The 25007-nt window shown below is 41.2% G+C and overlaps 2 protein-coding genes across 3 annotated transcripts in view; one reads left to right on the forward strand and one right to left on the reverse strand.

Annotated features, from left to right (window-relative positions):
* The window catches only part of ZYG11B (zyg-11 family member B, cell cycle regulator), a 92858-nt gene that overhangs the window by 25242 nt on the left and 42609 nt on the right, over positions 1 to 25007 (reverse strand). The window contains exon 2 of one of the 2 annotated variants that reach the window (XM_060773516.2): positions 3289 to 3333. In XM_060773516.2, the coding sequence (XP_060629499.2) occupies positions 3289 to 3291 (3 nt within the window). In that variant the 5' untranslated portion in view covers positions 3292 to 3333. Of the gene's footprint in view, positions 1 to 3288; positions 3483 to 25007 lie in introns of those variants that run through there. The other variant, XM_060773515.2, reaches the window with a different exon arrangement.
* On the forward strand, positions 8148 to 13519 carry COA7 (cytochrome c oxidase assembly factor 7). Its single transcript, XM_060773514.2, has 3 exons — positions 8148 to 8361; positions 11585 to 11725; positions 12348 to 13519. The coding sequence occupies exons 1-3, from the start codon at positions 8256 to 8258 to the stop codon at positions 12797 to 12799; spliced, it is 699 nt and encodes a 232-aa protein (XP_060629497.1). The 5' UTR covers positions 8148 to 8255; the 3' UTR covers positions 12800 to 13519.

Consider the following 25007-nt stretch of genomic DNA (forward strand, 5'->3'; position numbering starts at 1 on the left):
TTGTTCAAGTATGTTTGTGTATGTATAGGTATTGTTAATTTCTGTGTGTATGTATAGGTATTGTTAATTTCTGTGTGTCTTTAAAAATCTGAATTAAAAATGAAAGAAATATTATAATTATATTGTATATAAAATGCACATGAAACATAATTAATTTCATGTTTCAATTTAAGGTCCCAACTCCAAGACATCTCTGTGTGTGTGTGTCTGCATGCATATACACGCATTCCAAAATCAAGGAAAAATCCAAACTACATTTGATCACAAGCATTTCAGATAAGGGATACCCAATCTGAATCTCAATGGAGACATAAAAGGGGCATACTTTCTTCTTAAACATGTTATGTGTGATATTTCTCCATTGTGGTATTTCTCCAATGGTTCATTTCAACCTTTTTTATAGTTTTCACTCACGCCAGTCTAGATTGATGTCTATAGATGCCACTGGCACAACCTGGGGATCACAACCGGACACAGTGAAGACATCTGCCCTTGCGCTTTGCTACTCTGCTGTTGAATATGTATGCCCAGTGTGGAATACATCTCACCACATAAGCACAGTGGATGCCGCATTATCACAGGATGTTTATGCCCTACACTGCTGGAGAAATTATACTGTTTAGCCAATATTGCACCATGTGATATCTGTTGGGAAGTAGCGGCCAGTAATGAAAAGACCAAGGTATTGATATCTCCAGCCCATCCTCTGTACGGATATCAGCCAACAAGCCAACACCTTAAATCAAGATATTGCTTCCTAAAATCTACAGAGAGACTCGCAGGAATATCCCAGCAAAAGCGAGTCCAAAAGTAGCAGGTTAAAACCCTGAACTTCAATCAGTGGCTGATACCAGATGAGAAACTCCCTCCTGGGAACACAGAAGACTAGGTGACTTGGAAAGCACTGAACAAATGCACATGGAAGACCTTCTTACAGCAACACCAGAGGCATCCAAAGTGGCCAGCTTCTGGTCAAAGGATATTTAATGTAATGTTAAGTTTTTACCTTTGTTTGTGGGGGTTTTTTTTACATTATAACTGTGGTCTCGATTTGCTTCTGACACGATAAATAAATAACTATAGAAGCAAGACAAAAATTGTTATAAATAATTGTATACAAAATTATAGGGTGCACAGGAAACAAATGAATGTCATGTGCTGATTTAAGGTCCCATCTCCAAGATCTTATTGTGTATTAGAAAATTCAAAAATTAGTAAATCCCAAGCATGTCTGACATTAAGCATTTTAGGTAAGGGATTCTCAACCAATATCTCAATGGAAAGGTAAGTAAGGCATTTTTTTACACTGGGAAATCCTTTTTCTCCTTTTCTCTCCTCCTTTCCCTACATTTCCCCCTGAGTGTCTATTCTAATAGTTCCTTACAAGTTCTTCTGCTTTAGATTTTACTCACAACCTGGATCGCAGACAACAGAATTATTACAAATATTGTGTATTAGATTACCTCCAGATCATGTTTAAAAGGCACATTTGAAAGATAGATGAATTGCATTTTTCCAAGATGTGCAATTTTGAATTTACATACCTGTACAGGCAGTTCCCAAACTACAAACAAGTAGATTTGTTCTTAAAATGAATTTGTATGTAAGTTGGAAGAGGTACATGTTTAAGTGTAACTCCAGCCAAAATATATATATTCTTTAGCTTTGGATAGAATAGCAAAGGGCAGGCCTGTAGCCAGGGGTAGTGGTGGTTAAGGGTTATTAACCCCCCCCCCCCCAAATGTGTCTGGTTAAAAAAACTGGTTTACTCATGAATTGGTTGACCAGTTAAAGTTCATTAGTAAACCAGTTTCTTTTAACCTAGCACATTTTTGAGGGGGGGGGGGTTGAATCCTTAACACTCCCCCCCCCCCTTTGGCTACAGGCCTGGGGAAGGGTTAATTATTATATGTGATTATTATTATTTACATTGTTTTTCCTTGTTGTAAGCAGCTGTGAGTTCCATTGGGGAGAGAGGATGGGATACGAATAAATCTTTATTATTATTATTATTATTATTACCTCTGTGTTATTTGTTTTGCTGTCTGCGCCCCAGTTCAGAAGATGTCACCATGATTTTTGTCCCTGTGATTATTGGATTTTGAAACATTTGGCTTGTTGTGGAAACAAGGACTGATGATAATGTTTCAATGTAGACATTTCTTTACTATGATAGCAAATCTTCCAGGAAAGGATTTCCCTTCTGAGGGATGGATTTCTCTCACTTCCTGTTGCCTCACCCCCGTTCTTAACTATGAGTCATTTGTAAGTCAGATGTTTGTAACTTGAGCACTGCCTGTATTCCCAAATCCAATAGTATCAAATCCAGCCAGGTCTACTCCTAGGTATTTCGGAGAAAGGACATAGTCAACCTGGACTTCAATAGGATCATAAAATCATAAAGATGGAAGAGATCTCGTGGGCCATCCAGTCCACCCCTCTACCAAGAAGCAGGAAAATCGCATTCAAAGCACCCCCAACAGATGGCCATCCAGCCTCTGCTTAAAAGCCTCCGCCACACTCTGAGAGAGCCATGAATGCCATGCTTTCCTCTTGAGGATGCTGTGTGAGGCAAATTGTTGTTTCTCCTCAAAGTTATCAAATCCTGAACAGGCCTGGTGCCAAACATTTCTGGGCCCTTCCACACAGCCATATAACCCAGAATATCAAGGCAGTAAACTTCACAATATCTGCTTTAAACTGGATTATCTGAATCCACACTGCTATATACCCCAGTTCAAAGTAGAAAATGTGAGATTGTATATAGTTGTGTAGAAGAATCCCACATTATCTGCTTTGAACTGAGAGTGGACTCTGATAACCCTACTCAAAGCAGATATTGTGTTTTTTTCTGCTTTGATGTCCTGGGTTTTATGGCTGTGGGGAAGGGCCCTCAGATAAGGGATGCTCAATGGCGAACTATGCTCTCTTCTTGAACATGTGACGTGGGGTGTATTCCTTCCCTGGGAAATCCTTCCTCCTCCTCCTGAAAGTTATCCCATCCCAACACAGGCCTGGTCCCACACCATTCAGATCTGGGCTGTAGCCAGGAAGGGACGAGATGCTCCTCCTTGAACATGCTATGTGAGGCATTTCTTCCCATTGGGAATGCCTTTTTCCTCCTCTGATCCCAATGGTGCAAGATTATCTGAGGCGGGAAGGAAGGTTCCCGATTCCACCCGCTGTTCCTTCGATCTCCCCCCCCCCCCCGGGTCTGTATCTCCATGAGGATGGCTGTTCCAAGATCCTCCTTCCTTCCTTCTTTCCTCTTCCTCCGCAGCCACTCACCATTGCTGCACCGAGGAGCCCTCGCCCTTCTTCTCTTCTCCTTCTCCTTCTTCCTTCTGAGGCTGCTGCCGCTGCTGCTTCTGGGGGCGGGCCCCGACCACCATCCAAGAAACAAGCCACCCCCTCCGCAGCCCAGCTGTCACCCTCGACCTGGAAGTGAATCCGCCCGGCCCAAGCCGGCCTCAAGGGAAGCCCGACCAAGCAGATACCTAAACTGAGAGGAGAGAGAGAGCCTCCCTTAAAGGGGACGCAGCCCTGTGCCTCACTCTAGACCAGGCATTATGGGCAAACTTGAGCCCTTCAGGGGTTTGGGACTTCAACTCCCATCATTCCCAACAGCCTCAGACCCCTTCCTTTTCCCCCCCTCAGCTTCAGGCCCCTTCCCTCCTAACAACCTCAGGCCCCTTCTTTTTCCCTCTCAGCCTCCTTGTGTCAATGGTATGGTTACTGATAACACGATAAATAACCTCAGGCCCCTTCCTTTCCCCCCTCAGCTTCAGGCCCCTTCCTTTTCCCTCTGAGCTTCAGGCCCCTTCTTTCCTAACAGCCTCAGGCCCCTTCCTTTCCCCGCTCGGCTTCAGGCCCTTTCCTTCCTAACAGCTTCAGGCCCCTTCTTTTTCCCTCTCAGCCTCAGGCCCCTTCCTTTCCCCCCTCAGATTCAGGCCCCTTTCCCCCCTCAGCATCAGGCCCCTTCCTTCCTAACAACATCAGGCCCCTTCCTTTTCCTCCTCAGCATCAGGCCCCTTCCTTCCTAACAGCATCAGGCCCCTTCCTTTTCCTCCTCAGCATCAGGCCCCTTCCTTCCTAACAGCATCAGGCCCCTTCCTTTTCCTCCTCAGCATCAGGCCCCTTCCTTCCTAACAGCATCAGGCCCCTTCCTTTTCCTCCTCAGCATCAGGCCCCTTCCTTCCTAACAGCATCAGGCCCCTTCCTTTTCCTCCTCAGCATCAGGCCCCTTCCTTCCTAACAGCATCAGGCCCCTTCCTTTTCCTCCTCAGCATCAGGCCCCTTCCTTCCTAACAGCATCAGGCCCCTTCCTTTTCCTCCTCAGCATCAGGCCCCTTCCTTCCTAACAGCATCAGCCCCCTTCCTTTTCCTCCTCAGCTTCAGGCCCCTTCCTTCCTAACAGCCTCAGTCCCCTTCCTTTCCCTCCTCAGCTTCAGACCTCTTCCTTTTCTCCCTCAGTCTCAGGCCCTTTCTTTTCTCCCTCAGCCTCAGGCCCCTTCCCTTTCCCCCTCAGCTTCAGGCCCCTTCCTTCCTAAGAGCCTCAGGCCCCTTCCTTTTCCCCCTCAGTTTCAGGCCCCTTCCTAACAACCTCAGCCCCCTTCCTTTCCTCCCTCAGCTTAAGACCCCTTCCTTTCTCATAACCTCAGGCCCCTTCCTTTTCCCTTTCAGCTGCTTAAGCGGAGGAGGGGGGAAAGGAAGGGGCCTGAGGCTGTTAGGAATGGTGCAAGTAGAAGTCCAAAACACCTGGAGGCCTCAAGTTTGCCCATGCCTGCTCTACAGAATGAGTGCAGTGTTGATGTTAATTTTTTGTGGAGAGGTGGCTACCAAGGTAGCAGAAATGGTCAACATTTTCTAATGTTCCAAATGAAGCAGAGTGTGTTTGAAGATGAGGACATACATAGGGAGACCAAGATGCCTGTTTATAAAGCCATTGTCCTCCCAACCCTGTTAATATGCCTGTAAAACATGAACCTCGACAGAAGTCACACTCAACTCCTGCAACAATTCTATCAGCGTTGCCTCCGAAAAATCCTGCAAATCTATTAGGAAGACAGGCGGACAAATGTCAGCGTGCTGGAAGAAGCAAAGACCACCAGCAGTTTTATCATATCTTATAATATTTATTTACTGTATTGTTGAAAGCTTTCATGGCCGGAATCACTGGGTTGTTGTAGGTATTTTCAGGCTATATGGCCATGTTCTAGAGGCATTATCTCCTGACGTTTCGCCTGCATCTATGCCAAGCATTATCAGAGGTAGCGAGGTCTGTTGGAACTAGGAAAATTGGATTTATATATCTGTGGAATGATCAGGGTGGGAGAAATAACTCTTGTCTGTTGGAGCTAGGTGTGAATGTTTCAACTGACCACCTTGATTAGCATTTGATGGCCTGCCAGTTTTTTGGTGTGGCTTGTTAGTGCCTGGGGGAATATTTTGTTGAGAGGTGATTAGCTGTCCCTGATTGTTTCCTCTTTGTTGTTTTGCTGTTGTAATTTTTGAGTTTTTTAATACTGGTAGCCAGATTTTGATCATTTTCATGGTTTCCTCCTTTCTGCTGAAATAGTTCACATGGTTATGGATTTAAATGGCTTCTCTGTGTATTCTGACATGGTGGTTGTTAGAATGGTCCAGCATTTCTGTGTTCTCAAATAATATGCTGTGTCCAGATTGGTTCATCAGGTGCTCTGCTATGGCTGACTTCTCTGGTTGAAGTCCTTTCATATTCCTTGATTCGTGTTTGGGCGCTGCGTTTGGTGGTCCCTACTTGTCCACAGCTGCATGGTATACGGTAGACTCCTGCAGAAGTGAGAGGATCCCTCTTGTCTTTTGCTGAATGTAGCATTTGTTGGATTTTCTTGGTGGATCTGTAGATAGTTTGTATGTTGTGTTTCTTCGTCAGCTTCCCTGTGCGGTCAGTGGTTCCCTTGATGTATGGCAAGAACACTTTTCCTCTGAGTGGATCTTTGTCTTTACTTTCATGGCTTGTTCTCAGTCTTGCAGCTCTTCTGATGTCTGAGGTGGTGTATCCATTGGCCTGTAGAGCCCAGTTGTGGTGGTTCAGTTCATCTTGAAGGAGGTGGGGTTCGCAGATTCTTTTTGCATGGTCTGCTAAGGCTTTAATGGTTCTTCTTTTTTGACTTGGATGATGGTTGGAGTTTTTCTGTAGATATCTATCTGTGCGTGTGGGTTTTCTATAAACTGTGTGACCCAATTGTTGATCTGGTTTGCGGAAGACTAGGACATCTAGAAAAGGCAGTTTTCCTTCATTTTTTTCCATGGTGAATTGGATGTTTGGGTAGATGCTGTTAAGATGTATTCACTATATTGTTATAAGTAACCACTGTATTGTTATAAGTGGCCACTGTATTGTTATAAGTGTCTTGATACTGTATTGTTATAAGTGTCTTTTTAAACTTACCACATAGAATACAAACAAGTCTTATCAAGCCTTGTTGTTTGGTTTGGTATTGTGATATGGCTTAAGACAGGGGCCCTCAAACGTTTTAAACAGAGGGCCAGGTCACAGTCCCTCAAACTGTTGGAGGGCCAGATTATACTTTGAAAAAAATATATGAATGAATTCCTATGCACACTGCACATATCTTATTTGTTGTGCAAAAAACATTTAAAAACAATACAGTAATTAAAATGAGGAATACTTTTAACAAATATAAACTTATTACTATTTCAATGGGAAGTGTGGGCCTGCTTTTGGCTGATCGCAGATCCCACAGATCCCAGGCTTTTGCAAGAAGGCGCCATGTCAGATAAAAGGCTGTCAGAACCAAACTGGAATAGTTGTGCAGTGTGGATGCACTCTATGTCTCAAAGGTGTTACAAGAACCCTTTGCATATTGTTATCTCAGATTAACACAGCCATGTCTTTGAATTCCAATCATACTACGAGGGTTCTAAATCAAAGAGGAAAGCTTTCAGACCCATTTGAACTCCAGTACTTTGAAATATACTCTCTCAGTCACTCAGACCTCATCTAGGCTGCCAAATAATGTAGTTTCAGAATGCATAATAATAATAAATAAAATCTAATAAAATATATTAACTTCAAAGAGAACCAAAGTGGTGAAGCTGTATGTGTGTTGATTTATGGGAACCAAGGTTATAATCCCTGATCAGTCACAGAAACCTACTGGGTGGCCTTGGCCAGGTCTCACTCTCTCAGCCTCAAAGGAAGGTAGACACCCTTCTGAACTAAACCTTGCCAAGGAAATTTTGTGATAAGTTGCACTTAAATCAAAAACAACTTGAAGTCACACAGCAACAATAACACTATGTAACACGATTTTTGTTCCTGGGTTATAAATGTCATTTCCTAATTGGTTCTATCATAAAAACTTAGGAAAAATTTATTAAACTGCAAAAACTGCTGGACATCCTGCAGAACATTTTGCTATAGCGTTTCAATTAATATCTCACCGAGTCTCAAGCAATTCAACATAGTTTGTGGCAGCCACAAAAATGAAGCTTCTGGAGTTCAACAACTACTTTCAATGTAAGTTCCACACAAACAGGAAATAGGACGAAGTACATAATTATTTTCAAATTTTGTTACATAGTGTGATCTACAAAAACAGAGTTTAATAATAGAGGGTAATAGAAATGAAAGTACAACCCGTAAAAGTGAAAAGCCTTGAAGAACAGAAATATTTTAATAACTTTCCTACTTCACAGTATTTTTGCTGTCTTCTTTAAGCTGTTCGTGGTATTTATTATTTTATTTATTTATATTTAAATACTGTTTTTTTTAATATTCTGCCTTTCTCCAGATGAAGGTGCAAGTTAATAAACATGCGAAGGATGTTATGCAATCCTGGGAGTTGTAGCTTTGTGGGCTATATTATTCCCTGTCAGAGAGTTCCATAATAATAACAGCCTACAAATCCCAGGATTCCATAGGATGGAGCCATGGCTGTTAAAGTGGAGTCAAACTAATATAATTGTGTAGCTTCAAAAATAGCATTCCTGCGCCTTTAATGAACAGCTGGGTTGAAGAGAGGCAGCCGGGATTTCTTCTTAGGATGAGTAGTTGAGCTACTGACGTCACTGCCTACATCACTAATTACACTGCAACCCACCCCGCCAGTTCAGCTTCAACGGAAGTGACGTTTGATTGTGTCCGTCGTCGATTTCCTTCCGCCCGCCGCAAGAGGGGAAGGCTTTTTCTGGGGCGCTTTCACCTTGTAGGAAGAGCCTCAAGGGGGAGATGCTCTTTTTGGCGGGACATGGCAGGGCTGATCAATTTCGAGGATGAGGAGGAGGTGAAGGGCTACCTGGAGAACTTGGGCGTCGAGTACAGCTTCCAGTGCTACAAGGAGAAGGATCCTGACGGTGAGAAGGAAGGCTTGCAATGTGGGAATGTCTGTTTGTGTCCACACTGTGGAATTAATGCCGTTTGACACCATTTTAACTGCCATGGATCAATGCTATGGAATCCTGATTGTTGTCCTTTGGTGAGGCACTGACCTACTTTGGAAGAGAAGGCCAAAGACATTGTAAAACCCATGATTGTGTGACTTTGAGCCATGGCAATTAATCTGCATTAATTTTAGTCCTATTGAAAGCAGGAAATTTTACTTCTGAGGAGGCATAAGTACAATTTCGCCTAATTCAGTAGGATTTATGACCAAGCTCCAAATTTACTTCTAATGTATGATTGGCATTTGTAGATCTGGCAGGGCTATTTTGAATATTTGGATAGCACCGTGTTCTGATATTAAAAGTTCAAATTAACAAATTAATGCTCTTTATTTTGGCATCAGTGTACTGTGAAGAAAATATGTCATGATCTAGGGAAGTCATAGGACCTCGTCACACTAGAGAATGAATCGACTTTAAATCTGCTTGCTTGCCTCCTGCAGAATTCTGGGGTTTGTAGTTTAGGAAAGAGCCTTTAACAGCCTCACTAAACTACAAACCCCAGAATTCAGCAGGAGGCAGAAACTGGATTTAAAGTGGATTCATTCACTAGTGTGATGAAATAGATAGTCCTGCTCCTGTGTTCTGCTTTGATCAGACCTCACCTGGAAGACTGTGCCCACTTCTGGGCATCGCAGTTCGAGAGGGATATTGACAAGCTGGAAGGTGTCCAGAGGAGGGCAACTGAAATGATCCAAAGTCTGAAAGCCAGGCCCTATGAAGAATGGCTTAAGGAGATGGGTATGTTTAGCTTGGAGAAAAGAAGCCAGGGAGGGGACATGATACCTATGTCTAAGTAAATGAAAAGATGTCCCATTGAGGAGGGGTGAGCTAGTTTTTTTTAGTCCTCTGGAGACTAGGACACAATGGAGCTATGGATTCAAATTGCAAGAAAAAAAGATCCCATCTAAATATTAGGAAGAACTTCCTGATAGTAAGAGCTGTTTGGCAGTGAAATATGCTGCTTCCTCGCAGGGTAGTGGTGCCTTCTCTGGAGATTTTTAAGCAGAGTCTAGGAGCCCTCCCACACAGCCATATAACCCAAAATATCAATACAGGTCATCCACAATATCTGCTTTGAACTGGGTTACCTGAGTCCACACTGCCATATAAACAAGTTCAATGTGGATTTTATATAGCTGTGTGGAAGGGGCCAGGGTGGCCATCTGTCGGGAGTGTTTTGACTGTGTGTTTCTGTATGGCAGGGGATTGAACTTGTGGTCTCTTCCAACTCTGTGATTCTACCTATTTGAATCATTCCTGAATCTACAAGGGCCTCTGTAGAAGTCAATAAAGAAATGAACTTATTTTCTTGTCTAAAGGATAGGGTACAAAAAGGTATTATTTTCCTTCTAGTCTGCAGCATTTTTTTTTACTGTGCAGTGATATCTTTCTAAAAATAACTTCACCCATCATCTGTATTTTTCTGCCTAGAATCCAATGCCTTTCCCTCCAGCCTTATAATATTGTCTTGTTTTCATGTGCCTTCAAGTCATTTCCAACTTATAGCAACTTTAAGGTGATCCTCTGGCTTTTCTGGGTCTGAGTGTGTGTGACTTACCAAAGTCACTCAGTGGATTTCGATATCCAAATACAAAATCGATCTCTGCTCTTGCGTCATAATCCAATGCTGAAATCATTGGCTCTATAGTAAAATAATTAGGACTAGCTTTGTGAACAAATAGTGGTTGCAAACTTAAAGAAATTTCAGTTGAGACCTTCCAGTAGATATATTGAAGGCTGGGGTTTCATTTTAGTCATAGGTCAAATTGTTGGACAATTCCATCTTCCTCTTTGACTATATTGCCTACTTTCAAATTATCATATATTGTTTTCATAAACCAAGATAAACCCCTTCCTTAGTAGCGCAGTACACCAGGAAATCTCATTATGTATGAACTGGGGAGCTATATTTCCTAGTTTTGCTGCCAGCTGGGATACTGAATCATGGCTTTAAATTTGTTGAGTATTTTTACTTGTTCTTAAGGTGTTAGCTATAATTTCCTTTTTCCAATAAAATTGAAAGCTGTGGTTAGAGGCATGTTGGCTATGGTAATCTACGCTCTTGTTATATCTGGAATAGACTACTGCAATGTGCTCTACGTGGGGCTGCCTTTGAAAACTGTTCGGAAGCTTCAAGTACTCCCAACGGGTGGCAGCCAGGTTGCTCACTGGAGCCACATACAGGGAGCATACAACCCTCCGTTATGTCAGCTCCACTGGCTGCCAGTCTGCTACTAAGCACAATTCAAAGTGCTGGCTTTGGCCTATAAAGCTCTAAATGGCTCCACTTCAACTTACCTGTCCAAATGTATCTCTCTATGAACCTGTTAAGAGAGTTAAGATCTGCAGAGGAGGCCCTGCTCTTGGTCCCACCCCTATCGCAAGCAAAAATGGTGGGAACGAGAGACAAGGCCTTCTTTGTAACGGCCCCTTGATTGTGAAACTCCCTCCCCAGTGATATCAGACTGGCCCCCTCGCTCGTGGTGTTCAGGAAAAAAGTGAAGACCTGGCTTTGCAGTCAGGCATTTGGGTAGTGCAATATAGAATCAGCACAATGTAGCATGCAAATGACATCCTTACGACTGGGTATTATGTTTTAATAGTTTTATGATATTTATGTATTTTAACTGTTTAGTTCACTGATGTATTATATTGTATTTTATGTTATTGAACATGTGGCATCGAATATTGCCTTTATGTACGCCGCTCTGAGTTCCCTGTAAGGGTGAGAAGAGTGGGATAGAAATAAATCAAATAAATAAATATTGATTTATCTTAAAGGATGAATGAAGATCCTATGTGTCTAGGCAAAAAGCTCGTTCATATCATTCTGAAATATAATACTGAGGCAGTATATATCAGTGGTTTCCAAAATTGAACTTACTCAAATTATAATATCAGACTCATCTATAACTCAGACAGCGAATCCCATTACTTCTATAACTCAGAAGTCACCCCCACTCCTTATGCTTTTCTCTACACTGAGAGGCAAAGGATGTCAGGAACAATATAAACTGCTGTCCTAACTGATGAAAACAAAACCAAAAAAAGTAAGCTGATCTTGCAAGTTAAACACAATGGGTGAAGCATAACCATGATTCTTTATCACCAATGCTTTATTGTAAAACCATAGGTTGTCACCGTCTGGCAGAATACCTAGAGGGAGTGAAGAAAAACTTTGAGGGAGCTGCTAAAGTGCTAAAGCAGAATTGTGAAACTAATTCACACAGTGAAAGCTGCTACAAACTTGGAGCTTACTATGTGACTGGAAAAGGTAAGGAAGAGCTTCTCTATATGTCTACTATCTCTGAAAGTAAGAAAAAAGACAGTTCAGATAGTATAGATGGAGGCATATGTATGGATAAATGTGAAACCAGTGTAGCAGTTAAAATAATAAACTATAAACCTTGAAATCCACAGTTCATATACTCTCCAGGATATAAAAAAAATTAAATGTCACTTCACTATAGCCTTCTTGACTGTAATGTGGAAAAATAAAACTGAGTAAATTTACAGGTATTACTTAGAAATGTGAAACACTTCAAGCATTTTGAGAATGCTCTGTGTAAATCAAAGTTGGGCAGACTTCATGCTGTCAGGATTTGTTTGCATGTTGTTGTTTTTAAATTAGAACACCAGGATTCAATTGGGGATTGGCGCATAACATTTAAAATGAAACTGTTCTGAAACCAGGAATTTGTACTGAGTAACAGAAATGAATGAAGGTTATAGGTTTCTTCATAGATAAATCCAATTGTTGTCTGCAAACAGTCATTGTTTCATCATTATTTAGGAAATTAGAAATGTTTATTCTACTGCAAATTGCCCAAAGAATCAGTAGGCACACATTTATTTATACCCCTAGTGTAAATAATATATCAGTATTTTCCTTGCAGGTGGCCTCCCTTTAGACCTGAAAACTGCATACAATTGCTTTTTGAAATCTTGTGAGAAAGGAGGAAAGAGATCCAGAGATGCTTGTCACAATGCTGGATTGCTGGTACATGATGGACGGGTGAATGATGATGAGAAGCCCAATGAACCCCTTGCCAGGGACTATTACAGTAAAGCTTGTGATGCAGGTTTTGCACCCAGCTGTTTTAACCTTAGTACAATATATCTTCAAGGAGTCCCTGGGATAGCAAAAGACATGAACCAGGCCCTGAAGTATTCTCTTAAAGCATGCGATTTGGGCCACGTATGGGCATGTGCTAATGCTAGCCGAATGTATAAACTGGGAGATGGAGTTGAGAAGAATGATGCCAAGGCAGAAACCCTAAAGAATAGAGCAAAAGACTTGCACAGAGAACAACAGATACCTGGAAGATCTTTAACATTTGGAGAGTAAGCCAAGTCCAGCAATCTACAACATTCACAAGAAGTAGATGTTATTAAGTGGTGCAAAAAAAAATTGGTCTACAGATCCGCCTCATTGTACACACTGAAGATGTATTTGTGAGAACAAGTTTTTTAATAGCCTGTACAAATGATTTTGTAACAAGATAAAAGCCATATACATTTTGGGTGTTGATTTTGGGGGAGCAAATTTAATTAATCTAAAATATGAAGTGTAAAAGTCATATTTCAAGCCAGAACAAAAATGATTGTTCACATTATAATGTGTTTTTTTCAATGTGTTGAACAACCAAATCAAGAAAATGTATGCAAAGCAATGAAACCTATTTTCTTAGTAGAGCAATTCCCTTTTGCAGCACAGCCCTCTATTTACTTCCAGCAAGCAGAGAAGTAGGGAGGGGAAGGAGGCAAGGAGAAAGAAAATGCTGCTGTCGTATAGACTCCTAACCGCAGAGGTGGGACTCATGCTGCCTTCTAGCTTTGTCATCATTGCCTACTACGTAGAACTGCTGAGAGTTAGTTCAACAACACCTAGGAGGTCACATGTTTTCAAACCCCTCTTAACAGGGATGTTGAAATCAGTGGAACTTAACTTTTGAATAGGCTTGCACAGAATCATGCATATAAGATCCTGCTGTATGCAAATACTTGTAATTGCTGTACAGTATCGTTACATGCAATGAATTAAAATGATTTTCTGATTATACAAATACTCAAATGTTGTGTTAGTTTTGTGCCTTTTCTGATTAACATTGTCTGCTAAACTTAGTTCACAAAGGAGATGGACAGGCCATGCCCTGAGACTTACAAAGACACACCCAAGGGAGAAGTGGGTTGACAGTGGGTTGTGTGAATGAGCTACTACAATTAGCACTGCAGTCAGTCCAGTGTGTGTTCTCTTCAATTCTGAGGCCAAACAGTGGGGAAATGTTTGACTTTTCCATCTAAGTCTGAAGCATTTTTCCACTCTTAGACTACAGAATTGTAAGTAAAAGGAACAGTAAGTAAAAATGTACATTTTAAAACATGCTTTGAGTATTCCACTACTTGTTTTTTTAGATGTTACTACAATCTAGTAATTATGTTTATTCATAAATGGTTCATTGCTCACATGGATAACATCAGTAAGAGAAATCGTGATTAATCTAGAGATGGCCAAATTAAAGCAACTTAGATTATTGTAACTTATTTTTAGCTCCAGGGCCCTCTTTCAGGGGTTCAAGCCAGACACAAGCAAGATTTGGGTCATTCAAAGATAGCTGGCATCTTGGGGTGATCATTTATGCATGCACAAACACCCAAAAGTGAGCATACCTGTTCATAAAATAGTAATTTACATTCAGATGACAGCATTTAGAAATCATTTCAATAGGAATGCGTCTCATCTCACCATATTTGGAGAATACTGTGATGAGATAAGCTGCATAACTTCTAAGTCTCTCAGCCATTGAAGGGGAGCACCAAGGTCCCTCTTCCCTCCATCTGGTTATTTATTCTTGAATTGGACTTGGGCTGGACAACCTTTCAGATAGACCAGAGGAGGGTGCCTTTTGGACGTGATGTTTCTTGATTTGGGATTACTTCCTTTGACATCACTCTTTTGCCATCTTGCAGGAAGATGAGATGTCTTTATCACTAGTCATAAACAGCAATGACTTTTGCCAGGTCCAGCTGGTGCTTTCCCATGCTGGCTGAGAAGACTTCATTCATTTTCTCTTTTTCATATGGGGAAGAGACAAAGTCTTTCTCAAATGGATACAAGAAGACATTTCCAGTATATCTGTACCCCTAAAATCAAGAATGTCTTCATACAGAGACCTGTCTCCTTATTGCCCTTCAAACAAAGGACTGCCTTCTGTAAAGCAGAAAATATGGCCACTGTATTTGTGATCATGAAAACTACTTTGAACCGTAGCAGCAATTTCATGAAGCAACTTTCCTCTTTATGCACTGTTTCTCTGTATGCAATGTTCATCCAGAAAAAAGTATCCTATCAGACCTCAGCTTTGTGCAAAGCACTTCAGTTTGTATTCTTGTTCTGAATAATATCCTGCTTGCTTTCTTTGTAAGCTCTTTATGAATTGTATTTGTACGTATCTTTAAACATCAGCTTCAATAGCTGAGTCAGTGATCCCAGGGTAGGAAAGCTAACAATACGTGTAATATGCATCTTCTCAGATGTAATTCTTGCTGAGTTCATTGTGTCTTTATCCTGTGTAAAAGATGTCAGTCTTGATCAATTACTTTGAAATGTACTGTTGAGGTTTGACTGAATTTTATGAGCTCTTTCAGAATAGTGTTGAAGGACTGCTTTTACTTTTTAGCAGTCACTAGGGGGCACTAATGTTTTAAAGTTCACATATTAAGTAGTTTATTCTGGTGTGATTGCTACAGGAGCCCCTTGTGAAATAGTTTATTTCTCTTAGGGATTTTAACTTGAAATTTGAAAAAAACAGACCAATTTGCAGCATCATATAACTGCTGGGGCAGTGTACAATTCATTAATTTGGAGTAAAAAAAATTAGCAGTTTTAAACACAGGTTTATTATCATACACATTTATTATAAAAGGTAAATGTTTCCCCTGACATTAAGTTAGTCATGGCCAACTCTGAGGTGTGGTGCTCCATTTCTAAGCCAAAGAGCCGGCATTGTCCGTAGACACCTCCAAGGTTATGTGGCCGGTATGACTGCATGGAGCACTGTTACCATCCCGCCGGAGCGGTCTCTTTGATCTCACATTTGCATGTTTTCAAACTGCTAGGTAGACAGAATCTGGGGCTAACAGTGGGTGCTCACCCCACTGCCTGGATTTAAACTGCCAACCTTTCAGTCAGCGAGTTCTGCTGCTCAGTGGTTTAACCCACTGCGCCACCGGGGGATCCATACATTTATTATATGTATTACTCAATAATGATAATATTTCTCCCAAGGGCAGAGCATCAAACATACATAGTCAGAGATGATGAGAAAAGCATGATACATATCTATATATCTACACCTATATAAACCTAAACATCCCATTAGCCACCATCTACCTGAGCAACCTCAAGCAAGGCTCAGGAGCTTAGTCTGGTAAATCAAAGAGCAAGGTCCTCAACTCCTTACAGAAAGAGAACACATATTTCTCCAGCTGGAGACCCAATGGAAGACTGTCCTATAGGTGCAGATCTTGAAGGACTGGTAGCTCACATTGAGAAACCAACAACAATCGTTTACCTATAGATATTAAATTCCTAGACGATGCATGCCATGCTAGTCAAGCTGCCAAGTACTGTGAGATCTTAGAGTGCAGAGCCCTAAATGCAAGAACCAAAGGTTTAAAATGGGCTGTTGCCCAAACTGGTTGTCAGTGAAGGAATCTAGTGTGGAAGAAACGTGAATATTTAAAACAAGTTGGACAGCACTGTTCTGAAGTGAAGCCATTTTAACTCTATAAGACGGAGAAAATGAAAAATTATCCATGAATTTATCCATTTAACGCCTGGACTAATGGCAAGGAAGGTGGAGATCCATCCACTGAATTAACACTTGAGGTCAACTTCTGATTAAACCAGGAAGCAGAGAGATCCCTCATCAGCCAGGCACTGGACTCAATAACGTGTTGAAGATATAGCATCTACACTGAGAGAAGTAATAGTTCCGCTCCTCAACTGGAATACTGTGCCTAGTTTAGGACAACACATTTCATGTGAGATATTGACAAGCTGGAACATGCCCAGAGAAGGATGACCAAAATGATAAAAGATCTGTAAGCCAAGAACACCTTATCGAACTGAGTATGATTAGCTTGTAGAAAAGATGGTTAAAAGGAGACCCGATAGCCATGTTAAAATATCTGAAAGGTTGTCTCATTGAGGAGGGGGCAAGCTTGTTTTCTGCTACTGTAGAGAACAGGAAATGGAGCAATGAATTCAATTAACAGGAAAAAAATATGATGGAATATGCTGTTCCTGAGTGGCAGGAGATTGAACTGAATGACCCAGGTGGTCTCTTGCAACTCAATCATTCTATGAAAGGCGGCAAATAATTGAAACAGCATGTAGACTTGAGCTTGAACTTTTTCCTACACATAGAATTGTCACAATTCATCTACATGAGAATAATCAATTGTACAAGCAATCCTCAAGCTTTGATGCAATACTTCTGTTAGGTTCTGTCTTTAATGGCTTTCTAACCAAAAGAGAATAAATAGTTCACTCTATATGCAGCTCTGCATGCAGCCAAGCTCTTGGGGCAAGATGACTGAATGAGTTCTTGATGGTGCCACAAATTCTAGAGCAGCTTTTGTTACAATGTTAAATTGATTAGCTAGAGCGTCTAGATTTAATGCATCCTCTATGTGCCGTTTTTCACTGCTGTCACAGGGGAAAAAAACATAATCATACTTTGAACCTTTTAGTGTACTTTCCCCTCTCACCTTGGACTTGATTTTTAGTATCGGAATACAAGTGACTCTATCCTCAGTCTTAGAGATTCCTTGGTCTGATCACTACATCCTGAACACCCAAATAGAGATTCCACCACCACAGCGTCCGGAGACTGAACAAATTTTCGCGCGGCCAAGGAAGCTGATGGATCCTACTAGACTTTTGAGTGTCCTTAAAGAACTGGATTACACTATCAATTAGATGCCTTAGACATAGTTGCCCCTAAATGGGCTCTTCGCCCCCGCCGGAATAGATCTCCATGGTTCACGGATACATTACGTCAGATGAAACTTGAGCGGAAGAGATTAGAACATAATTGGCGCAAGAAACCCGATGAAACATCGAAGTCAGCTTTTGAAATATATCGAAAATCTATGAAGCAGCCACCATAGAGGCCAAAAAGAATACAATTCCTCATTGATAGCTTCCGCCAGATCTCGACCTGCTCAATTATTTAAAATTGTTTGTAACATCACAAATCCAACCCATCCGGCCAAAGATGTGGCTAGTCAAGATATTACAGCAGAGACTTTCCAGAGCCACTTCATAAATAAGATCAATCTGCTCCGCGAAGGGCTACCTCCCACAGAGGACACATTGAGGGAACTAGAAGCCTCCTGGCCATTTAGTGGCCAATTTCTCGAACATTTTGTGTCATTAGAAATGGAAGACCTGGAAAAGACTCTAGCTGCAGCAAGACCAACCACCTGCTCCCTCGATCCTTGTCCCTCCCGGTTGGTTAAGGAGTGCTGGGAGGGACTACAAGATCCCTTAAGGAGCATCATCAACAGCTCCTTGGAGCAAGGAATTTTTCCAGATTGCCTTAAAGAAGCAGTGGTCCCACCCTCTCCTGAAAAAACCAAGCCTTGATGCTGCCATACCTAGTAACTATTGCCCAGTTTCAAACCTTCCGTTCCTGGGCAAGGTGATTAAACGGACAGTGGCGGGGCAGCTACAGCAATTCTTAGATGAGACTGCAGGTTTGGACCCCTTTCAATCAGGCTTTTGTTCAGGTCATGGGACAGAGACTGTCTTGGTAGCTATTACTGACGAAATTCGTCGTCAGTTAGACCGAGGCGGATCAGCGCTATTGGTACTCTTGGACCTCACAGCTGCATTTGACACCATGGACCATGACTTGCTGATTCATCGATTGGCTCTGTCTGGTGTACGAGGTTTAGCCCTCAAATGGTTCAATTCATTCCTCCGGGGCCGGAGACAGAGGGTGGAGTGGTCAGGCGAAAGCTCTGAGAGCTCCTGCCTTTGCTGTGGAGTTCTCCAGGGTGCTATCCTCTCGCCCCTGTTATTTAACATCTACGTCCGACCACTTGCTGGACTGGTGCGGAGCTTTGGCATAGAGTGCTACCAGTATGCAGATGATACCCAGCTACTCTTGCGTCTCGAACCTGGGACAACTGTGATTCCTGAGAACTTTAAGCTGTGTTTGGAAGCAGTGATGAGTTGGCTACGAGCAAGCAGACTAAAAGTCAATCCTGCAAAAACTGAGATACTCTGGCCCAGCCAGCCGCCAGAATTAACCCAGTCTCTGCCTGATTTCGATGGGGAAGCTCTGGTTCCGTCTGCCACTGTTAAAAGCCTTGGGGTTGTGTTGGATTCATCGCTGACGATGGAGGCCCAGATCACTGCCATAAGTAAGCAGGCCTTTTTTCATCTTCGCCAGGCAAGGAAATTGGCATCCTACCTTTCGGTAGAAGCATTGGCAACGGTAATCCACGCAACAGTCACCACTAGGTTGGACTATTGCAATGCCTTATATGCTGGCCTTCCGAAGTCAACAACCCAGAAGATTTGGATGGTCCAAAATGCGGCAGCCAGGCTGCTAGCGGGATCATCTATAAGATCCCATATTACACTGATTCTGCAACAACTGCATTGGCTACCAATACAACATCGGATCTCTTACAAGATATTGATCCTGACATTTAGAGCTCAAAATGGCCAAGGACCTTTATATCTTAGGGACCGCCTCATTCCTTTTCCCCATCAGTGGTCACCTCGATCCACCCAGGAAAATCTCCTATACATACCAGGTCCTAGGGAGGCACATTTGGAAGCTACAAGGCGTAGAGCTTTTTCGATCTATGCTCCAGTTCTGTGGAACTCATTGCCTCCATATATTAGAGCAATGTCAGAGTTGCGACCTTTTATAAAGGCGCTCAAGACTTGGCTGTTTGGTTGTGCATTTAAGTAATCGGATCAAATTTTGCCATAGTCACTGCTGAATGTTTTTATGTTGAATGTTTTTATGTTGAATGTTTTTATATTGAATGTTTTATATTGTGTATAAGTTTTTTTAAATTGTAAGTCACTCGGAGCACTTTGGTGGAGAGCGACTAATTAAGAAATAAAGTGATGATGATGATGATGATGATATTATTCCATGATTATTTTTGCATAGTGATTTCCTATCCTTCAGTTTTTAAAACATTTATTTCTCTTAACAAAAATTGTATGATATATATATTTTAAAAACATATTTAATATTTTAACTATTTTTGGTAGCTACATTTTAATGCTAGGAATACTATCTTACATGTTGTTGTTGTTCATTCGTTCAGTTGCTTCTGACTCTTTGTGACCTCATGGACCAGCCCATGCCAGAGCTCCCTGTCGGCCGTCACCACCCCCAGCTCCTTCAAGGTCAAGCCAATCACTTCAAGGATACCATCCATCCATCTTGCCCTTGGTCGGTCCCTCTTCCTTTTTCCTTCCATTTTCCCCAGCATAATTATCTTCTCTAAGCTTTCCTGTCTTCTCATTATGTGTCCAAAATACTTCATCTTGGCCTCTACTATCCTTCCCTCCAATGAGCAATCGGGCTCTATTTCCTGGAGTATGGACTGGTTGGATCTTCTCACGGTCCAAGGCACTCTCAGAACTTTCCTCCAACATCACAGTTCAAAAGCATCTATCTTCCTTCTCTCAGCCTTCCCTATGGTCCAGCTCTCACATCCGTAGATTACTACGGGGAATACCATTGTTTTTACTATGCAGATCTTCCTTGCCAGTGTGATGTCTCTACTCTTCACTATTTTGTCAAGATTGGTCATTGCTCTCCTCCCAAGAAGTAAGTGTCTTCTGATTTCCTGGTTGCAGTCTGAGCCTGCAGTAATCTTTGCACCTAGAAATACAAAGTTTGTCACGGCCTCCATGTTTTCTCCCTCTATTTGCCAGTTATCTTATATATCTTTATTAAAATGTCTTACATATCTTTATTTAAATAGTTTAAAGAAGCAACCATTAAAGCAGTGATAAGCAAAACTTTCTACAGGGAGACAATAACTATAATTCTGTGTTGAAAGATTAATTGCAGAGACACAATGCTCAATTCTTCAGATTTAATTTTTGGAAAGCATTTTGACATACCATTAATTGGACTATTCTGTGCCTGAAAAGAGCTTCAAAGCTGTGATTGTATCTGCTCCTTTGATCAGAATTGTAATGAGAAACAGATCATAGGATGAACAATGCCAGCAACAAAGAATTGTACAGCATCTTACAGTGTGAATAGTGTAACAAACCAGAAATGTAGCAGTGTACAGATCTTTTCAGTTATCTATCAGGATTTCAGTATTAGCTGCCTGTTTGGAACAAAAGGAGTGTCCCAAACTTATACATCATGAAGGCAACTTTGAACTAGGAGCCATGGTGGCACAATGGGTTAAAGCCTTGTTTTGGCTGAACTGCTAGCCTGAAGGTCTGCGGTTCAATTCTGCAAGACGGAATGAGCTCCTATCTCTCAGCTCCAGCTTCCCATGCGAGAAGCCTCCCACAAAATGGTAAAACATCTCAGTGTATCTGCAGATGGCCAATTCTAGTTTCTCAAATTGCTTCTGACATTAAAAAAAAAACTTTGATCTGCTCAGAGTGCCTTCTCAAAGGATGAAGGGATGGTTGAGACTGTGGAAAACGCCAGTACAAGGGGAGAAGCCTGCTGACCAAATCTGTTTTACTATTCCCCCTCGTTGAGCCAGTAAAGGCTCTCTACTTCAAATGAGAACTTGACGTTGCCTCTCCCTTGTGAACTTCCTCTCCCAATGAGAAGTAGACATAAGATTGCGGACTTTCTCAAACGAGGCAGGGAAATTGGCATTGCAATTGGACCATCACTTTTAGTGACAGCCTCTCGGTGTCAGAGAGAGAGCTACAAAGCTGCCATGGGAGAGCTACAAGGCCTCTTTTGCCTATGGGGTTTCCCTGAGCTGGCAGTCGAGGGGAGCCCTGTAGCTGCAAAATTATTTCACTGCATAATAGTCACACCCCGTCCTAAGGGTAAAAGTGTGACTATTATGTGATGAAATTTGGTACTGCCGCAACAATTGAATATGAGAACAAAATGGGAAAGAGATGTAGGAAAAGAAAGAAGTTGGCTACTTTAGAAGTAGTTGGAAAAGTGAGACAACAGAGGATTAATTGAAGCTCTCTCTACCAAATCTGGACAGTCAGAGGGCGTGATATCTATAGTTGGATAACAAAACCGATAACTGGGTTGTGCAGATTCATATGCAACTTTTGTTATGAATCAACAATGAGAATTCATTGTACTTATATTTTGTATGGATTATCACACTGTGTTTCTCAGGCCCCTTCCACACAGCTGAATAAAATCCCACATTATCTGCTTTGAGCTGGGATATATGGCAGTGTGGACTCAGATATTCCAGTTCAAAGAAGATATTGTGGATTATTATGCCTTGATATTCTGGATTATATGGCTGTGTGGAAGGGCCCTCAGAAGGAAAATCTACCAGTTGGTATATAAAACTGGCAGATAAGATAAACATGGGTAGTTTGCCGCAACAGATGGCAGCAAAGGTTCTTCATATGTTAGTTCATCAGTAGTCAAGGGGAACTAATGCCAGGCACAGTAATAACAGGGAGAAAGAGCTGCCTGGTGGTGAAGGATAGAAGGTCTGTCTGCATAATTTTTCATTAAAGCACTGCAGAAGCAAAAATGTGCCAATGAGTCTTCATGGGATATCCTAGACAAAACGGAAGAGGTAAAAGGCAGAGTAATGAATGTAAATGGCATGGAGAACCCAAGGGAGCATTTGGAAAATTTAAAGAGCAAAGGTCATGAAGTGGCAAGGAGGCATAGGTTTTTAAATGATAAAGAAATAGAGAATGGAGTTGAAGTGAGCTGGGCTGCTATTTCCCATCATAGTGTATTTATTCAATGGCATTATTTGAAAAGAATCAGGAGAGGGCAGGAAAAAAGAGGCCCGGATAAAAAGAAAGATGTGATGTGATAAAATTATGTTACAATTAATTGAAGAAGCAAGACAACTGAGACCTCTGACCAAGTTCCCATATATGAAGAAGTGAAGATGTTTCAAAATCTTGAAAGCAGTTGGGTCAACTGGAAAGGAGTCCCCGGTGACACAATGGATTAAATACTTGTGATGTCAGGACTGAAGACCAACAGGTTGGAGATGGAAGCATTGATAGTCTACACTGATGAAGACAAAAATAACTAGTGTTTTTTATTTATCTTTTTTATAGTATTTGAAGTGGTTGGATGATAGATTTTTTAACATCTTACTGCATTTGCCATAAGTGGGTTGTTGTGGGGTTTTTTGGGCTATATGGCCATGTTCTAGAGGCATTCCCTCCTGACATTTCACCTGCATCTATGGCAAGCATCCTCAGAGGTAGTGAGGTGAGGTTTGCCATAAGGCTTCTTTGACCCTTGGTAACAATATGCTGATTCTGATCAATACAGTGAGTGTTCCTAAAAGTTTTAAAACACACGGAAACACAAAGCTGCCATGTGAAGCAAAGTATTATGATTCTGTTAAAACATGGGTGGAAAAAAGGCAATGCAACTCAGGATGTACATAGGATGAGATGTTGTCATCCTGTAAGAGATGCCATGACTTTAAGCAAAGGATTATGATGTTATAGTGGCTTCCTTTTGAAATAATATTACAAGTGCATCTACTTTTGCCATACTACATTGTGATCCATAACTTCCCAACCACAAAAACCTTATGGAGATTTTTCAACTCTTAATGGGGGAAGATATGAATATTTATCTCCTTTTAGTGCAGAAATCATATTTGCAATTCATACTGAATATTTTCCTATGTATCAAATGATCATCACTGATGCAGGGTTGAAACTCAAAGGTAATGGCTTGAAGGCACACAACAAAAACAGTAGCAAAGGATGTGAAAAATCTGTTACACATTAATCCTCCACATGAGCATGCATCTGGAATGACAATCCTCAATGCAGGATTGAAACTCAAAGATAATGGCTTGCCGTGGGCTCCCTAGTACATTTGTGCTTGATGTGACTTGTTCCCTCAGGTCTGTGCTGATGTTCTGTATCGGTTTACATTGGTTTTGCTACTAAGAAAACTCTTAATGTTTGGAAACAGAGGTTTCATAGTATACCTGATCTATTCAATACAGCACGACCTGTCTCATTAGATAGATCAAAGTGAGACCAAACATATGAGAGAAGATGAACAACAAAATGTTTCAGTACAGCACACTCCTGTTCAGAGCTCTGAACTCTCTGTTCAGCCAAGGACTACCTGCTCTCAGGGCACCAGATGAAATTTCAGAGAAGTGATGTGCTTTTCTAGGTCTTTAGATGAAAAAGCTAATCCTTAAGCAAATAGTACTGGAAAGGGAGAAGCATTATTTTTAATTAGTTTCAAAAAAACACCTTCTTCAGACTTTCCAAGAGAGCACAAGGGTTTACTGGCTTAGCCTAAAGGTGTTTGTGTGGAGGCTGTAGCTATACAATCTCAAGGCACAGGAGGGAGTGGATTGGGGGGAAAGACAGGGAAAGTACATATTTGGACTCATTGTGACATTTGGAACAATCAAGGAATAGGCTGTCAACTTATAACTTTCTTGTTTTACAAGCCCTAGCAGCTAGGCTTACCAATTCTCAGGACCTGGACATTAATCTCTAGTTTTCATTGATTATTTCAGGAGACAAAGGCACAAATTCTATAGTGTAGTTGGATTCAGCTGCAGACAAGAAGTAAGGGCCGAGTGCACACTCTAGCTTACCCAGCAGAGCACCAAATGTTATTTATTCCCACTCTCTTAATTGAATAGTTCTTCCAATACTTTGGGCTCACTTCCATTTCAGTTGCCCATTCTATAAGTTTACTATATATTCTTGTTATAATTTTATTTTCTCTGATTAATATTTTGTCCTATAATTCCTCATTATCACTAAATCCAATTTTCTTATCTAGATTAAAGTGTTCCTTAATCTGAAGATATGAGTCCATCCTAGTAATCTTTGATTCGCCTCAAGGGGTGAAACCCATAGTGGGGTTTTATTATGAAAGTATTTCTTATATCTTTCCCATTTCTTAATCAAGGAGGATCGAATAAAATGATTTCCATTTTTTTTCTACTTTGGCCCCTCCATACCATAGGTATGGATGCCATCCTTTACGTAAATCAAACCCCTCTAATGTCAGTGTTTTAATTTTGACTAATTTTTTCCAGTCTCGACCCCACAGTAATACACATAATTTGTAATATAGCTTTAGATCTGATAGGCCAAACCCGCCTCTATTTTTCAAGGATGTCATTATTATGTATTTTATTCTTGGTTTCCTATCTTTCCAGATAAATTTCAAAATGTCTTTATTCCACTCTTTGAAGATTTTCATGTTTCTTATAATAGGGAGGTTTTGAAATAGGTATAACATCTTTGGAAATACATTCATTTTGATTGCCGCAATTCTTCCTAGCATAGAAAGGTTCTGTTTTTTTCC

Source organism: Anolis sagrei, chromosome 4, assembly GCF_037176765.1.
Source record: "Anolis sagrei isolate rAnoSag1 chromosome 4, rAnoSag1.mat, whole genome shotgun sequence".
In the NCBI taxonomy this organism is placed as follows: domain Eukaryota; kingdom Metazoa; phylum Chordata; class Lepidosauria; order Squamata; family Dactyloidae; genus Anolis; species Anolis sagrei.